Here is a 19,019-nt window from a genome sequence, read left to right on the forward strand (position 1 = left end):
AAGATCCTATGAGAATTCCTGCTTTTTCTGTAACACATATTTGTATCATTTACTACCAGGCAGTGAACGATAGCGTGTCACTTAGCTAATGAATGAGTCTAGCACCCCTCAGCATCTTCCTTTCCACATAGCTGTACTGTGCTTTTCAGCCTCTGTGGAAACTTGGATTGAGGGGCTAAAAATGATCTTTGCAGTTTTCATGTCTTTGTTTTTTTTTAAACAAATGTAACGAGGTTGTATGCCATAGTAGTATACAGAAAAACAGATTTCTTAAGGTTTCAAGATACAGCCCATTTAAAAAAACAGGTTTTAATAGAATGTTAATATGTGCATCTTGATTTTTTACTATGTAAAATTAAAGTCTACAATACATGACATTTAACTATATATTAAATAATATATTTCTCTTGTTTATTATTATGCTTTTGTTCATCCATCACTTACTAAATATCCAGTATAAAGAATTTTGAGTAAACTTCAACACTTTCACTTGTGTCCCTTCAAAATGTTTTTTTTAAAGGTCCTTGTATGAAGACCTGCTGATTTTCTTTTCTCTCTTTTCTTTTTTTTTTTCTTTGAGACAGAGTCTTGCTCTGTCACCCAGGCTGGAGTGCAGAGGCACAGTCTCGGCCCATTGCAACCTCCGCCTCTGAGTTCAAGCAATTCTTCTGCCTCAGCCTCTAGTGTAGCTGAGATTACAAGCTCCTGTCACCATGCCAGGCTGATTTATGTTTGTTTTTTTTTTTTAAAAAAGAGACGGGGTTTCACCATGTTGACCAGGTTTGTCTCGAACTCCTGACCTCAAGTGATCCGCCCGCCTCAGCTCCCAAAGTGCTGGGATTAAAGGTGTGAGCCACTGTGCCCGGCCTGGGTTTCATTTTTGCATTTTGTTTTATTGCATTTCCAGAAACAAAGTAAAGATCGATTTGGACTAGAAGGTGATGAGGAGTCAACCATGTTAGAAGAGTCCGTTTCCCCAAAAAAGTAAGTATTATGAAGAGCACTAGAGTACCAACTTCTCCCTAGACAGGCAGGTTTCCTCTTGCCAGCTTGGAGCCTGCTGCTCTGAAGCCTGTCACCTGGAGAAGATGACAGCAGATGATATAGTTGAATCTTCTTCAAGCATGGTCCCCAGACCAGCAGCATTGAAGTGGCAAATGTCTCGTGAGGGAGGCTGAGGATTTTAGGGAAACATTGACCAAAGTGTGGCGTTTAACTGTGTCTTTTGAGGCAGTAAGTGTTCATGAGTCCTGTTCAGCATTTCTGATTTAAATCTCATGATCGAATCATACCATCAGAAGGTCAGAGGATGAGCCTCTGTTTGATTCTGGCCCCTTTTGTGGGAGGAGGGAGTGTAGCCAGTGGAGGAGTTATAGTGAAGCACTGCTGCATGCCACGCTTGTCTCGAGTGCTGTGAGGTAGCGTAGTACAGGCGAGTGGTTAAGAACATGGAAACTCGTCCTGGGCTCAAATCTGGGGTCTGTGTTTCACTGTGTGGCCCTGGGGAAGTTACTGAATTCTCTTCTGGCATGATCTCATCTATAAAGTGGGGATAATGATATTACCACCTAAGTAGGTTTTATTTCCATGGTAGTTACTAATAAAGCACATAAAACAATGCCTGGAACATAGCACTTGCTATTATAACTATCATCCTCACAATCATTATTTTAAATTCACAGTGTTCTCAATTTAGCACCATTTGTAGATGAGGAGATAGATTTATTAAAATTAAGTAACATCTAATAAATGTTTTTTATGGGGAACCTATACAGACATCCCTTTTATATTAACAGAGCAATGTAATGACTGTTCTTTATTCTTTAGTGTGTGTATCTGACATTCTGTCTCATCTGGAATTCCAATAACAGCTGCCTATGCAAAAGGGAGGCCAAGTGCTATCATTCCCAGTCCACGGATAAGGAAACTGAAGCTCATGAAAGTTAGTTGAGATATACATATGTGGTAGAGTCAGGACTCAGATTCAGATCTTGCGATGTTTCCCATAGTATGCTGCTAGAAAGTTCTAGCATCTTCCAGTCCATTAAACTTGCTTAGCTATAGTAGTTTCTCTAACATTTTCACCCTTGCTGCCAGTTTCTCACAGTTTGCTTCCTAATCACCCAGAAGGTGTTTTTCCATTTGTCCCCACTAGTATGCAAGTTAGAACCAAACTTGATATGATGTGTTGCTAGTACTTGCCACCCTTGAGCAGAGCACCTTAAGTCCTTGGAATTATTCATGGCCATTGGATGTAAATGAGTGAGCTAGTACTCTCTGACAGGGTGATCTGCTTCACTTCAGAGGACTCTGCTATACTTTCTTCCCATAGGAGCAGCCCAGTAAGTGTCTGAGCCCAGAGGGCTGGGACCTTCCCCTGCCTGGGACCACTGTAGCCTCCTCCACTGCCCACGGCATCACTGTGGGATCTGATCAAGGCAAGCAGGAAGAATGGTCAGGATGGTCCCTATCTCTAGACCTTCCACTTCTTCCTGTGTTGGTCCTTGGCTGAGATCTCACAATGCAACTGACTTCTCACTGGAGCCTCCAGACCCACCTTCCCTAGTCTCTCACCACCCCACCCCTAGACTGCAGTATTTCTCCATGGATGCCTAATGCTTGGGATCCCAGCATGGCTATCGAGCCTTGCCCTGGGAAACAGGGAATGATCTGTGATGGTGTGAGGGCCCTGGGACAGAGGCCCCTGTCTCTTCATGCAGCTGCACCTCCACCTTCCTTCCACCTCACAACACACACAGACGCTGTCTGTGGGTTTTTCTGCTGGGCTTCTGAGGAACATACACCATCCTCAGACTTCTTACCTTCAGACGATCCGCGTCCTTTGCACTTATTCTTCATTCTAAGACAATATAAAGTAAACAATGCAATTTTTTGGCTGAGCGCTGTGGCTCACTCCTGTATTCCCAGCAGTTTGGGAGGCCGAGGCGGGTGGTTCACCTGAGGTCAGGAGTTCGAGACCAGCCTGGCTAATATGATGAAACCTTGTCTCTACTAAAAATACAAAAAATAAGCCAGGCGTGGTGGCAGGCGCTGGTAATCCCAGCTACTTGGGAGGCTGAGGCAGGAGAATAACTTGAACCCGGGAGGCCAAGGTTGCAGTGAGTTGAAATTGCGCCACTGCACTCCAGTCTGCATGACAAGAGTGAAGCTCTGTCTCAAAAAAAAAAAAAAATTAAAAATGGCATTTTTCCATTAGATACCTTGAGAGTCTTCCCAATATTTAGCTGAAAGCATCTGGGGAAGGTGCCAAAGCCTCACGTGGTCAAGGCTCTAGAGGCAGTGAAACATCCTCTGTGGTCAGTGGTGGTGGCCTGACGGAGGGAGCTAAGCTGTGGGAGGCTTTCCCCTAGCTTCATTTCCACATTTCCCCTTTCAAGCTGCAGATACATCATCTGTATCTCTGATGCTTGGAATGGAACCTGGCAGAAGGTTGATACTTGTTTAGTGAATGTTCTTTCAGGTATGATTTACCAAAAATAATATATCAACATATCAAAACATTCACTTAAAACCTGGGACATCATTATTATAGGAATCTCTGTGTTGTTGTTGTCATTTTTTCTTCTTGAGACAGAGTCTTACTCTGTTGCCCAGGCTGGAGTACAGAGGCATGATCATAGCTCACTGCAGCCTCTGGCTCCTGGGCTCAGGTGATCCTCCCACCTCATCCTCTGTAGCTAGGACTGTAGGCATGTACCACTACTCCAGGCTAAGTTTTTGAATTTTTTGTAGAGATGAGGTCTCATATGTTCAGGCTGGTCTTGAACTCCTGACTTCAAGGAATCCTCCCCGCTTGGCCTCCCAAAGGACTGGGATTACATGGGTGAGATACTGCACCCAGCCTTGTTTTCTTAATAACAACTAATTGCATAATATCATAAGTCTATTAAGTGGATAAATTGGGAGTAATTATTTACATTACTTGTCGTAAAAGGATTCATCTCAGAGCTCTGCTAAGTATTGTGATGCCACTTCTTCATTCCTGCTTCTCTGTCTGTATGTGCCTCTTTAAATTGGCCTTCACAGCATAAAGCAGGGAACATACGTGACATCTGTGGGGTCTCCTCATTGCACTCCACATGGGTGGCGTCATTACAGTGACCAAACCACTTTTTCCGGCAGGTCCACCATCTTGCAGCAGCAGTTCAACCGGACCGGGAAGGCAGAGCACGGCTCAGTGGCGCTGCCGGCCGTGATGCGCTCGGGCTCCAGCGGGCCTGAGACCTTCAACGTTGGCAGCATGCCCTCGCCACAGCAGCAGGTCATGGTTGGGCAGATGCACCGAGGCCACATGCCGCCACTGGTGAGGCTTCCTGTGCTCCTCCCCCGCTCGTTAGTCTGCTGCCTCCGGCATGCAGGGTGGACACCAGCGGTGGTGATGGGCTGAGTGTTGGAACTCTCTCTAGTTCCCGGCTGAATCATGCCTCGTTTAGCTGTGCATTTTTTAAATTGGATGACTCGGATCACTGCCTGTTTGGTATCGGAGGTGTCCTCTGTGACTGGAAAATTGGGGAGCTCTCAACATGACTTGTGATACAGGGACAGAACCCTGCTCCCATGTCCTGGCAGCACGAAGCTGATTGGTCCAGATACCCCTAGGAAAGGCTGAGAAGTAGACCAGGTTTTTAGCAATCTTGAGGTTTCACCCTGGGAGTCATTGATTGCTTTCCACTGTGCTGGTCTGTCTGGCTCGGTGCCTCTCAGGCTGGCCTTGGGACTGACTCTCTTGCTATTGGACGAGAACTTTTTGAAAGCTCAGGAGCAACACTTGTCTCTGAAAAAGTATGTTGACCATAGATTTAGGTGGAGTCCTTAAGCATCTATCAGGAAGCATTCTCATTTAACACCCACGTGTTTCCTGTGCATGAGGAGGTCCTCCGTACTCAAAGACTGGATCACCTCAGTTCCCCTGCAAGGACTCTTATGAGCCTTCTTGTCAGCTAATTAAGCTCTTCACGCACTTCTGATTATAATCCCTCCATGGCAATCACCTTCATTTTGTGTTCTGTTAATATAATGCAGTATCTATTTCTGGCCTCCAGGTTGAAATGGGAGATAGTTCAGGCGCTTGTTGAGATGTGGCCTGGGCTGCTTTGTCTCGAGCGCAGCGTTCTGTTTTGCTTTGTTTTGCATAAAGGGCCATGTCAGTCCCAGGAGTGTGGGATGACAGCGTTGTTTCATCTGCCTTTGCAGACCTCAGCCCAGCAGGCCCTGATGGGGACGATCAACACAAGCATGCATGCCGTCCAGCAGGCCCAGGATGACCTCAGTGAGCTCGACTCGCTGCCACCTCTCGGCCAGGATATGGTAAATACTGTTGAGTGGTTTTCATGCCAAGTCTCTGTCCTGGCAGAAAGCAGTGTTATGCACTGTCAGGATTCATCTAGGTAAATTTCTGTCTCTAGGTGAAATGGAAACCCATGATTTTTTCAGGATCTTGAGACTTTGTCTGTCAGTTTCACCCATAGGAAGAGAAAATCATAGAGTACTACAGGCTTTTGGCAGTACCATGGGAGGGCAGAGAACTTGGACCCTAGGATCCTGCGACCTGGGTTCAAACCCCAGCTCCAGTACTGGCTGTGTGAATCTGGGCTACTTGCCTTCTCTAATCCTCCACTTTGTCATCTGTAAATAGAGTTGTTGTGAAGCTGCAATGATCTAATCACCTGTCGAGTTCTTAGCATGGCCCCTAGCACGTAGTAAGAGCTCAGTAAGCATTAGCTGTTGGTTAGTTTTATCGCTACCAGTGGTTCTTAAACTGTAGCATATATCAGCATCATCTGAAGGGCCTGTTAAAACACACATTGCTGGACTCTCCCCCCATTTTTTTTTGTTTTGTTTTTGGTTTTGTTTTTGGTTTTGGATCTTGGGTAGGGCCTGAGATTTTGCATTTCCAGCAAGATCTCCGGTGATGCCAGCACTGCATGCCTGGGGACTGTGCTTTGAGAAGCACTGGCTTACTACCATTGAGCTTTTCAGCAAGGTGGGTGATTAACCCAGAGATCTTCCTGTAGCTACTGCTGCATAAAATCTTCCAATTCCTCACTGCTCAAATCGTGGCCCCAGGGCCAGCAGCGTTGGCAATTCCTAGAGTCTTGTAAGAGGTGCAGAATCTTGGGCCTTCCCCAGCCCACTCAAACAGAATCTGCATTTTAGCCAAGTTCCCAGCTTTTTTGTGTGACCATTAAAATTTGAGAAGCACTGGCTAGCACTGTCATTCTCAACCCTGCTTCGTATGTTAGAATTATCCGAGGAACTTTAAAAACAAAGCTCAAAGCACCAGCTCTGACCAAATAAATTGATGTTTCTGTGGGTGGAGCCTGAGAATCAGTGGTTTTTATTCTCACCAGCTGACTCTAATGGCCAGTCAGGGTTGACAACCACTGTTGTAGGACTGACTGGTGCCATCACAGGGGCCAGAACCAACATACAGTCTGTAGTCTCATCTTGTCCTGCCAGGATAACTGCCCTCCAAGTTCTCCCAGAATGCTGAGTCTTTCATTTGCACATTTGTGTGCGTGGAGGTTGCTGGTATCCTCGGTGCCATTTCTCCCAGGTACCTGAAGACAATAAACATTTTGCTTTGGGGAACTCCAGAGTAAAAACATGTATGGCAGATTCCCATATCCAGTATAATTGGGAGGTAGAGTTTTAAAATATTTAAGATTTAACATTCCTCTTTCACCAGTTTTCAAAGATTTAGAATGCAATAAATTATTTTTAGTGCTAGTCACATTCTGAACATAGATGAATATTTTTGGGATATTTTGGGAAGCAGATGAGCACCTTACTGCAGGGTCATCATTATCAAGATAAATGATCATTTATTAGGTAAGTTCATACCAGAAAATAGAGAACTTGCTATTTATAGGTTCAAATAAACATATAAAGTATAAGAGCTGGAAAGGTTTTTAAAAACCATTGAATTCCTACAGTAGAAAAAGTATAAGGCACAGGACCTGGATATGATTTGCCCAAGGTCCTATCACCTACTAGTGGTAGATCTGGATCCAGAACAGGGGTCTCGACCCATCCCCTCATCTTACCAGGAAAGGTCTTACCATCTACATGAGCATGGCCTTTAGTCGTCTTCAAGGCGATGCATGTTGTAAGCAAGAGACATTTCCTACATTGACAGAGAACACCTATGAGCTGAAACACCCTCCTTCTCACCCTGCTCCCTGCAAAGCAAGGTGAAAATTAGCAACAACTATCAGTGCTAATGTGCAGTATTATTATGAAACATTGATTTTTCGCTTCTCGTTCTTTTTCAATTGAATTTTTCTAAATAAAGCCATGTGGAATTTTTCTCCCTAAGATCTTAAAAGTTAAACACACAAACAACATAATTAATGTAAGACACAGGGAGAATTTGCACGGCATTGAGTATCTCTGAAGGAGCAAGAGGCCTGTTGAGGATACTGTTTAGGATAACTTAAGGGCCCTGTCGGCGTTGGCCTCATAAGAAGAATGTAGCCAAAATGCTGGTCTGATTTTATGGTGGGACTTTTCCGGTCTCCTGGGTAATTCTGTGCTGTGATTGTGTTGTGCCGTTGTCTGGCTTTGCAGGCATCTAGGGTATGGGTTCAGAACAAAGTCGATGAATCCAAACACGAAATCCATTCTCAAGTTGATGCTATCACGGCCGGAACGGCTTCGGTTGTTAACCTCACGGCGGGTAAGTCCCTTGAGATTTGTGCTGCATTGGAGTTTTGTTTAAAAGCTGTTTTTTTAATTTTAAAATATAAGTTATCTGTTGATTGAAACAATAGACTTCATATTATGAGAGGATAGTCTATTCTTAGGCGCTTTTCTCCCAGTGACCCAGGAGAGCGGGTAAGGAACATCTTATTGCTTTTTGCCTGTATCTTGCATCCTCATTAAAAAGCACCTATTCAGATCTTCTCATGGCTTGTCAGTGTGCTGGACATACTGCAAAGTCTATTGAGGCTCCTTTCTCCCTTCTGGGCACCTACAGTTGGAAAATGGTTTTGAACGAACAGACCTGTCATGTGTGCCTTTGCCCATCTTGTCCAGCAGCGGTCTCTTCTGGCACAGTGTGGCTCCCAGCCTTGCGCTCTCAGGGGAGAGCTGGGAACTTGCTTGGTTTCACCCTGCAGCGTATCTGCCTTTCAGGAGCAGAGTTGACCCCCTGAGCTGCTGACAGGGGCCTAATGGAAAAGGCTGTGAGATGCTGAGACATCCTTTGGGTTTTTAAAGGTGGTTGTACTCAGTATTTCAATGCTTGAGGCCTCCAGGCAAAAGGACCTTTCTGCAGTCACTGTGGAGACAGGGAGCAGGCCATCTCACTGTGCTCATGTGACGCTTGCTCTCTGACTCCTGCAGGATGGTGGGTGAGGAACTCCTGCCAGTGTGGGGTTTTGAAAATTCTCACCAGAACCATGTGCCCTCCTTCGATGGGGATGGTTCTTTTCTCTCCCAGGTGACCCTGCAGACACTGACTACACAGCTGTGGGATGTGCAATCACCACTATTTCTTCCAACCTGACGGAGATGTCCAAGGGTGTGAAGCTACTGGCCGCCCTCATGGATGATGAGGTGGGCAGCGGGGAGGACTTGCTCAGAGCTGCCAGGACCCTCGCTGGGGCAGTGTCAGACTTGCTGAAAGCTGTGCAGCCTACTTCTGGAGAGGTAAGCTCCAGAGGCACGCAATCACTGGGGTTCTGATGGGATGGCTACATCTGCTGGGGGACCATGCGGCTCTTGCTTCCCCAGCTGTTCCTTGCATCCTGATGGGGTATGTTTCTCTCTGCAACTAAGAGCTCACCCACATTCAGGAGTGGTTGAGCTCTTAGTATAAAGGCCTCCCCGTCAAGAGTACTTGAGTAGATGCAACCCCAGGAACTTAACACACAGGATTAACACACATTTAAGGGAAATATAAGTTTGCACCCTAATTTCCACGGAATGCGCATCACCTTCTTACCACCTGAACAAGGCTCACTAATGGGCCATTTCAAATCCACATACCTATTGCTGGTTTGTGAGACACCGGATGTTTCCTTGCACGGATTTCACCAGGATGTCTTCTATCCGGCAGACCACCTGAGATTCTCACTGATAGACAAAGGGAGCAAATTCTATGAGATTCTACTTCCTGTACTTCCATGTCTGATGGCACTGGAGGAAATGCGTTTTCTTTCCAATTAAGGTGTGTTCTTTGTTCACAGCCTCGACAGACAGTTTTGACTGCTGCTGGCAGCATCGGACAAGCCAGTGGGGATCTTCTGAGACAGATTGGAGAGAATGAGACTGATGAGCGATTCCAGGTAAGATATTTGCAGCCTTATAGTCATGGAAAGAAGTCTAAGTGATGGTCTTAGACCCCAGCAGGCAGAATGTAATATTTCAAAAACTAACTGCATTTTCTTTGAGATTGTCAAGAATGCGATTGAGATGTATTATGTTGGGAGTGAGGTCTTTTTGTGTTACCAAAAAAAATTTTTTTTTAATAGGAAAACTCATTTCACTGACACCATGTTTCATCACTGTAAAGCACATATGTAGCTTTCCTGATTTTTTTTTTTTTTTTAATTAGAGTTTCACTCTGTCACCCAGGCTGGAGGGCAGTGGCGTGATCTCGGCTCACTGCAACCTCTGTCTCCCGGGTTCAAGCGATTCTCCTGCCTTAACCTCCTGAGTAGCTGGGGTTACAGGCACATGCCACCACGCCCGGCTAATTTTTGTATTTTTAGTAGAGATCGGGTTTCACTATGTTGATCAGGCTGGTCTCAAACTTCTGACCTCATGATCGGCCTGCCTCGGCCTCCCAAAGTGCTGGGATTACAGGCGTGAGCCACCACACCCGGCCCTGATTATTACTTTTTTTTTCCAATATGCTGGACATTCTTTAATCACAAGAAGGGAAGAAATATTAATAGTGTCATGAACTCCTGGTATCTGTCACCTAACCTCTGATTATCAGCGCCTGGCCAGTCTTATTTTACTTGTTTAGGAGAAGGGTTTAATGGCATCATTCTTGAGTCCTCATAAACATGAAAACCTATGTACTTCAACACACATACACAGAGAGAGAGAGAGAGAGAGAGAATTTCCTTTGTACTCAGAGGTGGTTTGTTTTTTGTGTCTTATCCAAAACCACAAGCGTGGCAGAGAAGTCTTTTTTGTGACCCTTCTTTTTCAATACCAGGGCCATGTGCTGCTTGCCCTCTGGGGAGCGAGTATCTCCACTGTGTGCAGTATCACCTCACGGCAGCTCAGAAAGCATCAGGTATCTGCTCGTCTGCCTCCATCCCTGTCCCTCAAAGGGTGAGGCGCAGAGGCCTGCTGCTGGGGGAGTTCAGGCCAAGATGAGCTGCTTATGTGCTGGTGGGCCAGTGCCCTTTACTCCTCCTCCTAAGTCTCTAATTTTGCAAGTCATATATAAATATATCCTAATTAAATTGTTACTGTTCTAGCCCAGGTTCTCTGAAAGAAGCCCTTTTCCAAATCTTGTGTCAAGTTCACTGTTTAGGATTCTACAGAATTTCATCGGTCTTCACTTATTAAAATGTTTTTGAATTATGTATATAGTGAAATATTTACTTAGAAGAAATCACAAAGAATTGCAAACTTATATAAACTCATACCACAAATATCACCAAGTCCAGAAAATAACACAATGTTTTTATTAACTACCTGACACCTCTCAATACCTTTTTTCCTGCATTTTTGACTTCATCTGTTTTGACCACCTCTTCATTTGACAATGATTTTATGATATGTTATAGACAGAACAAAAAGATCATTAGCTTTCCTCTGGCATTCAGGTTTCTTGCTTCATGGGTGGCAATTTTGCATGCCATTTTATCTAGAACTTATAAATTTTATAAGCAAAAGATGTGTTAGTTAAACTAAGATGTGATCATGTATGTTGTGAGACATGAAATTTCAACCTTCATGCATAGATGTGTTTGTTTCTCCTTCACTCTCCACATGCCTGTGGCACTGGGCTATGGGATTCACTTATATCCCGCAGTGCAATAAGACATTCGATGCACAGTTATGTCATGATGGAGGGTGAGTTCGTATCATGGGCTGTAGGAATATTCCTGGAAGCCATTTCTACACTGAGATGGCCGGTCATAAGTTCCCTAGAATCAGAATGGACTGCACATCAATATATTCTGCTAAACCCAAGTTAATTGTGTCCCCATCTTGATTTCCCTTTCCATATCCCTAAACTTCTCTTGCATTGGCCTTTACTTTTTAAATTAGGGCAGGTAATTATTTGTAGGTAGGTACCTATTTAGGAACTTGGTAAATAGGAGATTCAGCTGTTGTTTTACTAGGCTTAATTATCTTGACATGTCATTTACTTTCCCCAAAAGTATTAATATTATTGTTTTCTCCAAAGTGCCAAGGAAGGTTAAGGAGAAAGACAATTCTTCCTTAAAACATCGCATGCAACCTTGTATTTTTTAAAAGCTTTACCTGCCTCTCCCTGCTTTAGCAGATTATTTTCATTGTGTATGAATGTCAACCCTGCTTCCTAATGTTTGTTTCTATTCAGATGTGCAGAGGAAGCAGGTTCAGGTTCAGGGTGATAGTCCTACAGAGCCTTTGTTAGCCGGGACAGGCCTAACTTGAATGTTTTCAATTGTGTAAGCTCTCTAGGTAAAGACCAGGCCAGTAAGGTGATCCTGCAACCTCCTCCAGTTATGGGTAACTGACATTGGATTTCTTACTCTATTTTTCTGATTCTTGAGATCATATCTCAGAGCTTTTCTTGGGTTCTTAATGTACTGCATGTTCCCATAGTTAACAAAGATTTATTTTACACTGGCTGTATAATAGTGGTCTTGTTGAAAATTTTGACAAAGGCCTTGTCAGCAGCTATAGCTGTAGTATCACATTCTTTTTCTAACTGTATTTTTTTGGACAAAATTAATAAGAGGAACAGGATTTCTTTAAACAATTCTAACAAAGCCCTTTAGAACAATCATGATTCTATGTGACCAAATCCTGGCCCCCATCTGAAAAGATGAATTCATGTCAAGTGAGGGAATACCATGACCTACTTTGGAAAGTTATTTTTAAAAATCTTTTTAATAATTTGTGACATTCAAGCTGTGTTTTCACTGAGCATTGAGATAAATGTCCAGGAACTGTAACTTTGCCATAGTGGGAGCAATTCCTAAAAGTTGTATGGTAGACAAGTGCCAGTCAAATCCCAAAGGAATCTTCAGCTTTCAGCACCATGGGCTTTAATTATACCTGGGGAAGCCAGGGAACATCACAGACCTAAGAAAGACTGGAATAACCTGCTCCTTGAAGACCACTTAGTTTTCGTCCATTTTAAAATCAGCTTACTTGATAGATTCATGGGTTTCTGTTTTAGCTGGATTGTATCTAGTCTTTGTTCTGTGTAAAATTGTGCAGGCTGAATATTATTTCCATTGTATCTTCTCATGAAATATCTCACTGTAAAGACACTGTGGGTGCCCTTTACATTTAGAATCAAATGTGGTCTTTATCATCTGATGAACTAATAAAGACTTCTGACCGTATTTCCTTAGGGGAAAGCCTTGACATGTTTGTTCAAAATAAAAATGGCTTGTATGTTTGGGAAGGCATTTCCAAGTCAAATAAACTACTTTCAGTATTAAAAGCAAAGAAGTAAATTAATTGTAACCGTGGTTATTCTTCAGGTCAAACAGATGGGTGACAAATCTGGTAGGCTCAAAGGATTCTTCTTTTTGCAGGCAGAATGCCTAGTCATTGAGTTGAAGCATAAACTGATGTTTCAAGGCTCAGCACTCCTTGCATCTTCAGTCAGACCGTCTTATAGCTAGTGTATTTATATAGGCTCTCTTTCTGCTTTCTGTCATAATTTAATTCCTACCCGGAAGGCTGCAGAACACTGAGAATAACTCATGTTCAGAGCATTTCTTGGCTCTTGAGCTGTAGGTATTGGTGCCAGCTATGTGTCTGTGCGCATCAAATGTTGCCCTCTGGAGGTAGAGCTATGGCTGAATTTCTGATGACGACTCAGATCTTTGGGCAAAGTAGAAATCCAGAAGATACATTTTCAAGTTGCAGTGGGGCATGATGACTTGGAGGCCATGAATTATAACTATGACACATGATGTTGTGGCATCTGGCTATGTTTTCAGCTTCTCCTGATCCACCGTATCGGCCACTCATCCAAGAGACGTGGTCAAGACTTTGTGTTAGATAAGTGCATGAATGTGAATCAGTGGTTAAAATAATAACCCTTCCCTCAAATTCACTATTTTAGATTTAAACCTGTGCTACTTAATGGATGTAAGAGACTGAGTTATTAGGATACAAGTCTCCTTTTTTAATTACCTCTAAGGATAAGTTGACATTTTAAAAAACAAGTAAAAAAACTTCTGAAGTGCTGAAGGAAAAAGATCAAATGGAATTTTAATAACATGTTTATTTTCAGGCTGTGAAAGGTGATTAGAGAGAAATAAATGAACAGTCTTTGATTCCCTTTTCTCAGGATGTTTTAATGAGTTTGGCCAAAGCTGTTGCCAATGCAGCTGCCATGTTGGTACTAAAGGCAAAGAATGTTGCCCAAGTGGCCGAAGATACTGTCCTACAAAACAGGGTAATTGCCGCTGCCACCCAGTGTGCCCTCTCCACCTCCCAGCTTGTGGCATGTGCCAAGGTAAGCCAGCTGGCGCCCCAGCCCTTTCTATGCAGTATCACCTGCTGTTATCTGCCCCCAGGCATTTGGTGGGTAGCAGGGGTGGAATTTTTTCAAATAGTCTAAGCTTTAGAACTTCTTTCAAGTGTCTTAAGTGATGATGGGATTTTAGTATAAGTGGTCTGATTCTGCTTTTATCATTTGTTCTTTGCCCAAGTCCTCAGGCCGTTGGTACTTTTCACTAGTTCATTTCTATATGCAAATTGCTGTGTCTCCCCTTTGGACTTCTCAGTGCATCTTACACCTGCACAAAAATAGTTCTTGCCTTGTGTGGTACAGCGTTATAAATGGGTTCAGAAATAAGCCACAGAGTTTATGGGAACCCTTTCTAGGCTGCATAGTGTCCGAGTGGGGATGTTAATTGTCGCCAGGGTATACACACTCTGTGTGTCATACATCCCCTCATTACATCTCCCCGGTAATGCTGCAAGCAGGATTAAGTACCATTATCTCTAGTTCACTGATGAGGAATCTGAGGCCCTTAGATGTTAGTAGGTTAAGGCCACAGAAGTAGTAAGTGGCAGAACTAGAGTAACAACTCAGGTCTGTCTGCCTCCAAAAACCTTTCCCCTCCACTTCATGTGTCCTCTCGGTGATGATGCATCAGAAGATGGGAAATGTCTGTTTCTGGACTTGATGGCCTGTCATGTTGTGTAGATCTGTGATCTGGCTCAGCTTGCCATCGAGAGCCTGTGGTAAGATTTGCAGCATTGTCTCCCTCAAGCTTTCCTTGTCCACACTGCTAGAATTTACAAGGAACTGACAGAACCCCCCTGTTCATTAAAGGACTATGAGGCAGAGTTTCAGGTGTTTCTGGGAATAGAAATAGAATTCTTTTAGGTAGTCTTTGTATCCCAACTCAAAAGACTCAATGCAAAGGATCCTAAAAGGAAGGAGGTATAATTGGGAAATCTCAGGAATTTCTCTCTATGGAAGTAGGGCAGTAGTATGGACTGTCACGTGTGACTAATGACATTATAAATCAGCGGGACATGTCAAATCACAAGGATGAAGTAGAATAGCAGAGTGTGTGAGACTGAAGCAATGGTTTCATTGAATGAAATGATCCCGTAAGTAAGAAACCGAGCAATGGTCCTGTGAGTCAGAAACCGAGGCCCAGAGCAGGAAGGGCCTTGATAGGACTGTGGGGGCACATGGAGAGGGACCAGGATTCAACCGCAGTGCCCACAACCTGTTCCTGTCTCGCTTCAGGTTGTGAGCCCCACTATCAGCTCCCCTGTGTGCCAGGAGCAGCTGATTGAAGCAGGGAAGCTGGTGGACCGCTCAGTGGAGAACTGCGTCCGTGCCTGCCAGGCGGCTACCACCGACAGTGAGCTCCTGAAGCAGGTCAGCGCAGCGGCCAGTGTGGTCAGCCAGGCCCTCCATGATCTCCTGCAGCATGTGCGGCAGTTTGCCAGCCGAGGCGAGCCCATCGGCCGCTACGACCAGGCCACTGACACCATCATGTGTGTCACTGAGAGCATCTTCAGCTCCATGGGTGATGCCGGTAAGGCACTGTGCTGTGGGTGGGTGGATGGGTGGGTTTTGGTGTTCCTGATGGTGGTGCTCACCCACAGGGAAGGTGAAGGCTGCCTGGATAACTGGCAAGGGCAAGTTCTCATCGGTCTCAAAGACTTCCCCACTGAAGCTCGGAAAAAGACACAAGACTCTTCCATAGCCATGCTTACAGACTTAAACAGAGTTCACTGGGTTTTTGTTGTGATGGTTAGATTTTGTTATTTTGTTAGATTTGCGGCGGATCCTTTGTTCTGTGAATGCACATATTGGGTATGGTATGGCAAAGTTGGAGCAGCCACAGAAGGAAACAAGATCAAGGCTGGGAATTCAGAAGTTTGTTGTACTTGTGTGTCCCCTGGAGGGGTCAGCGCCTGCCACACAGGGTCATGGGAGAGCACCAGGGTGGTCAGGAGGGAGAAGACAGGAGCAAGGGGAGGGCCTAGACCATGGCCTTTATTGGAACTTCTTGGGAAGTGCAGGGCAGGGTAAACAATTTAGGATTGGCTAGTTTAAATAATTTTGGCAGGCTCTAAATTATGGAGGTGGTGGCTAGTTACCTGGGACCTGGCCCCAGGATGATCCAGGCAGAGGAACAGTGTCTCCTGAGTGTCTGGGCCAGTTAGAGGAGGAATAGCTCTGGATTGGTTAGTTTGCATATCAAAGACATGTTCCCTGCTGAGCCTCTGCAGTCTCTAAATTGTCTAGCCCTTAGAGGACAGTTTGTCTCCAGCAGAAAGGTGTTTTCAGATTCCAAAGCATCATAAATAATATGCAGTCAGTTTAAAAACAATATACAATACACCTTTTTATAATCTATTGAAAAGGAAGTCTCCCCAAACCCAGCTCACCACTGTGCCATCAAAATCCCAGAAATTCATAACCTTTTCACTTTATATATCTTATAGACTTTTTCTTTTCTTTTTTTTTCTTTTCTTTTTTTTGAGGTGGAATCTCACTCTGTTGCCCAGGCTGGAGTATAGTGGCACAATCTTGGCTCAGTGCAACCTCCACCTCCCAGGTTCGAGAGATACTCCTGCCTCAGCCTCCCAAGTAGCTGGGATTACAGGCATCTGCCACCATGCCCGGCTAATTTTTGTATTTTTAGTAGAGATGGGGCTTCACCATGTTGGCCAGGCTGGTCTTGAACTCCTGACCTCGGGTGATCTGCCCGCCTCAGCCTCCCAAAGTGCTGGGATTACAGGGGTGAGCCACCGTGCCCAGCCTGGACTTTTTTCATGTCCACCTGTGCGTTAATCTTTTTAGTGGCAGCATAGTATTCTATTTTTGTAGGCATCATAATTTAACCAGTGATCTTTTAATGGACATTTAGTTTTTTTGTTTGTTAGTTTGTTTTGGTTTTACAAGAATACTACAATAAGCATTCTTGTAAAAATGGTTTACTTTTCGAATGTAGGGTAAATTCCTATTAATGGAGGTGCTGGGCCGGTAGGTAAATTTTTATTTTAAATGTGTCTAAGAAATTTTTCTCCAGAAAGGACCCACAATTTGCAACCCAACTAGTAATCTGTAAGAGATCTATTTTTGAGCTTCCTTGACAGCATAGAACAATACCTTATAGCGAGTTTTGTTTTTTTTTTAAAAGAAAATTGTCTTGTGTTCTTCTGTATCCGTAAATAATTTAACAAGATAGGAATGCCTCACACATTTGAATTTGTTGTTGTTGTTTGTTTGTTTTTGATAATCCTTTTATTTTGAAATACTTTTAAATTTGCAAAAAAAGTTGCAGAGGAAATACGGAGAGTTCCCATATACCTTTCCCAGTTTCTCCATTTTTGACAGCTTCCCTAAAAGATAGCACATTTGTCAAAACCAGGAAATTAGCATTGGTACTTTACTAACTAAACTACAGACATTATTCAGATTTCATCAGTTTTTCTGCTGATGTCCTTTAACCGTCTCGGGATCCAGTCCAGGATACCACACTGAATTAAGCACATTTTTACTTGAGTAAAAACTTTCTTCTTCCCCCTTTTTGTTACAGTGCTTCAGCATTCTTTTCAGATGGCTTTTTCTAGAGGAAGAAATCCCTTACATTTGAATCGTGCTAGTTTTTAATGTTGGTTGTTATACTCCTCCTACTTCCAAAAGGAAATTAAAATAGATTTCAGTAAAATCACAGGGACAATAAGACCAAAGAATAATGCAAGATCAAAATCAGTGCTGGGAAAAAAAGGATGAGCAAAGAGAAAATTGGCAGGGAAAACTCCAGGCCAAGGCAAATCATAGCATTTGAGCATGAAGCTGGGGTCTGTGCTTCTATTAGCAAAGGCCAAGTGGCACACATGGAGTGGATTGTGTAATATCCCTCATCTGGTGCTAGGTAGCCTACACATTAATACAGAATTTAAAAATAATTTTGTTCTGTGCCAGTTCTTCAAAAAGTTTATTATAGAGGCTTTTGTGTAAGTGGTTTTCAAAGTGAAGAAAGCAGTGTTTTCTAAATAAGTGTTTACTAATGCTAAATCCACGTAATTTTGTTCCCTGCCCTCTCTTTATAAAGTGTTCCTCTTTGGCTCCTTCTGTTCTCTTCATGCCTCATAGTGAAAGGCTGAACCTGGATGTGTTTGGGGAGTATCATCCTGGCAGCCGCAGGGAATATTTTCATTTTGGGTTCTAATTTGGATGCATTGCTTAGGAGTAGAGCATGGAGGTTCCGTTTTTTGCTCCCACTTATCAGAAGAGTAGAGACAAGACTCTACTGGCTCCTGAGGTTTTACTGACCTTTGAAAAGCAGACAAACCGACCACATCTTCTATTCCGTCCTCTAGGTGAAATGGTGCGCCAGGCGCGGGTCCTGGCCCAAGCCACATCAGACCTCGTCAATGCCATGAGGTCAGATGCAGAAGCCGAAATCGACATGGAGAATTCGAAGAAGCTCCTGGCAGCAGCAAAACTCTTAGCCGACTCCACTGCTCGCATGGTGGAAGCTGCAAAGGTACTGGATTTGTTTGTATGAAAAGTGAACACTATTAAGTGTTAGGATTTGGAAGGTACCTTCCAGTTGGGGGATGTTCAGCCAAGTGTGCATTTTTGTTTGCTTAAAACATTTGTGGCTTGTAACATCTAACCCTGTTCTTGTGGCAAAGGAGGTGATGGAACATCTGAATGAAATGCTTCAGGGGAGTGGTACTGACTCAGCCGTAGCAGCAAAGTGCCCTCTTTAGGGAGGCCTCTTTTTCCATTTGGTCATCACTGTGTTGGCTTCATTGAACGTGGTGACTAATTTAAACCTGAGATTTTTCAACAGCAAATTCACCTAAACCTGTTCTCTTCCTCAACGCCTTAATGTTACTTTGCCCTCCATTTGACTTCCCAACTAAACTTCTAGCAAGATTTTGCACAGTAGACTATTTCCTACGTTACCATTCTTTAAATCCCCATCACAGTTTTAAATATTATAAAAGGATGAGGAGTTAAGTGTTAGCTTTGTGCTTTTTCACAGCTATGCTATGGCATAATGCTTACAAAACCTAGTGATTGGGAACCTGGGGTCTGATACATAGCCCCCTATGAAACATATTAAAATTCACATGCCTCAGTTTCATCCTCAAAGATCCTGATTCACAAGGTCACTGGTAGGACTCTGTGTGTGTGTGTGTGTGTGTGTGTGTGTGTGTGTGTGTGTGTGTGCGTGCGTGCGTGTTTAAGTTTTGCAGGGTATTCTGATGTGCATCTCTAGGTGAGAACTGTTTTAAATGAATAAGGCTATATTTTTCTGGGTTTTTTATTGTGTACCTAGCACACATTTCTTGTAGAATTAATA

The 19,019-nt window shown here is 43.7% G+C and overlaps 1 protein-coding gene across 1 annotated transcript in view; it reads left to right on the forward strand.

Annotated features, from left to right (window-relative positions):
- LOC116268521 (talin-2-like) overlaps positions 1 to 19,019 on the forward strand; it is a 253,145-nt gene that overhangs the window by 102,134 nt on the left and 131,992 nt on the right. Inside the window, exons 12-20 of the mRNA XM_031662038.1 lie at positions 908 to 984; positions 4,144 to 4,324; positions 5,215 to 5,328; positions 7,591 to 7,699; positions 8,465 to 8,673; positions 9,213 to 9,311; positions 13,511 to 13,678; positions 14,930 to 15,224; positions 18,025 to 18,191. Coding sequence (XP_031517898.1) covers positions 908 to 984; positions 4,144 to 4,324; positions 5,215 to 5,328; positions 7,591 to 7,699; positions 8,465 to 8,673; positions 9,213 to 9,311; positions 13,511 to 13,678; positions 14,930 to 15,224; positions 18,025 to 18,191 — 1,419 coding nt within the window. The remainder of the gene's footprint in view (positions 1 to 907; positions 985 to 4,143; positions 4,325 to 5,214; positions 5,329 to 7,590; positions 7,700 to 8,464; positions 8,674 to 9,212; positions 9,312 to 13,510; positions 13,679 to 14,929; positions 15,225 to 18,024; positions 18,192 to 19,019) is intronic.

The sequence above is a fragment of the Papio anubis genome, unplaced genomic scaffold (genome assembly GCF_008728515.1).
Source record: "Papio anubis isolate 15944 unplaced genomic scaffold, Panubis1.0 scaffold36, whole genome shotgun sequence".
Classification (NCBI taxonomy): domain Eukaryota; kingdom Metazoa; phylum Chordata; class Mammalia; order Primates; family Cercopithecidae; genus Papio; species Papio anubis.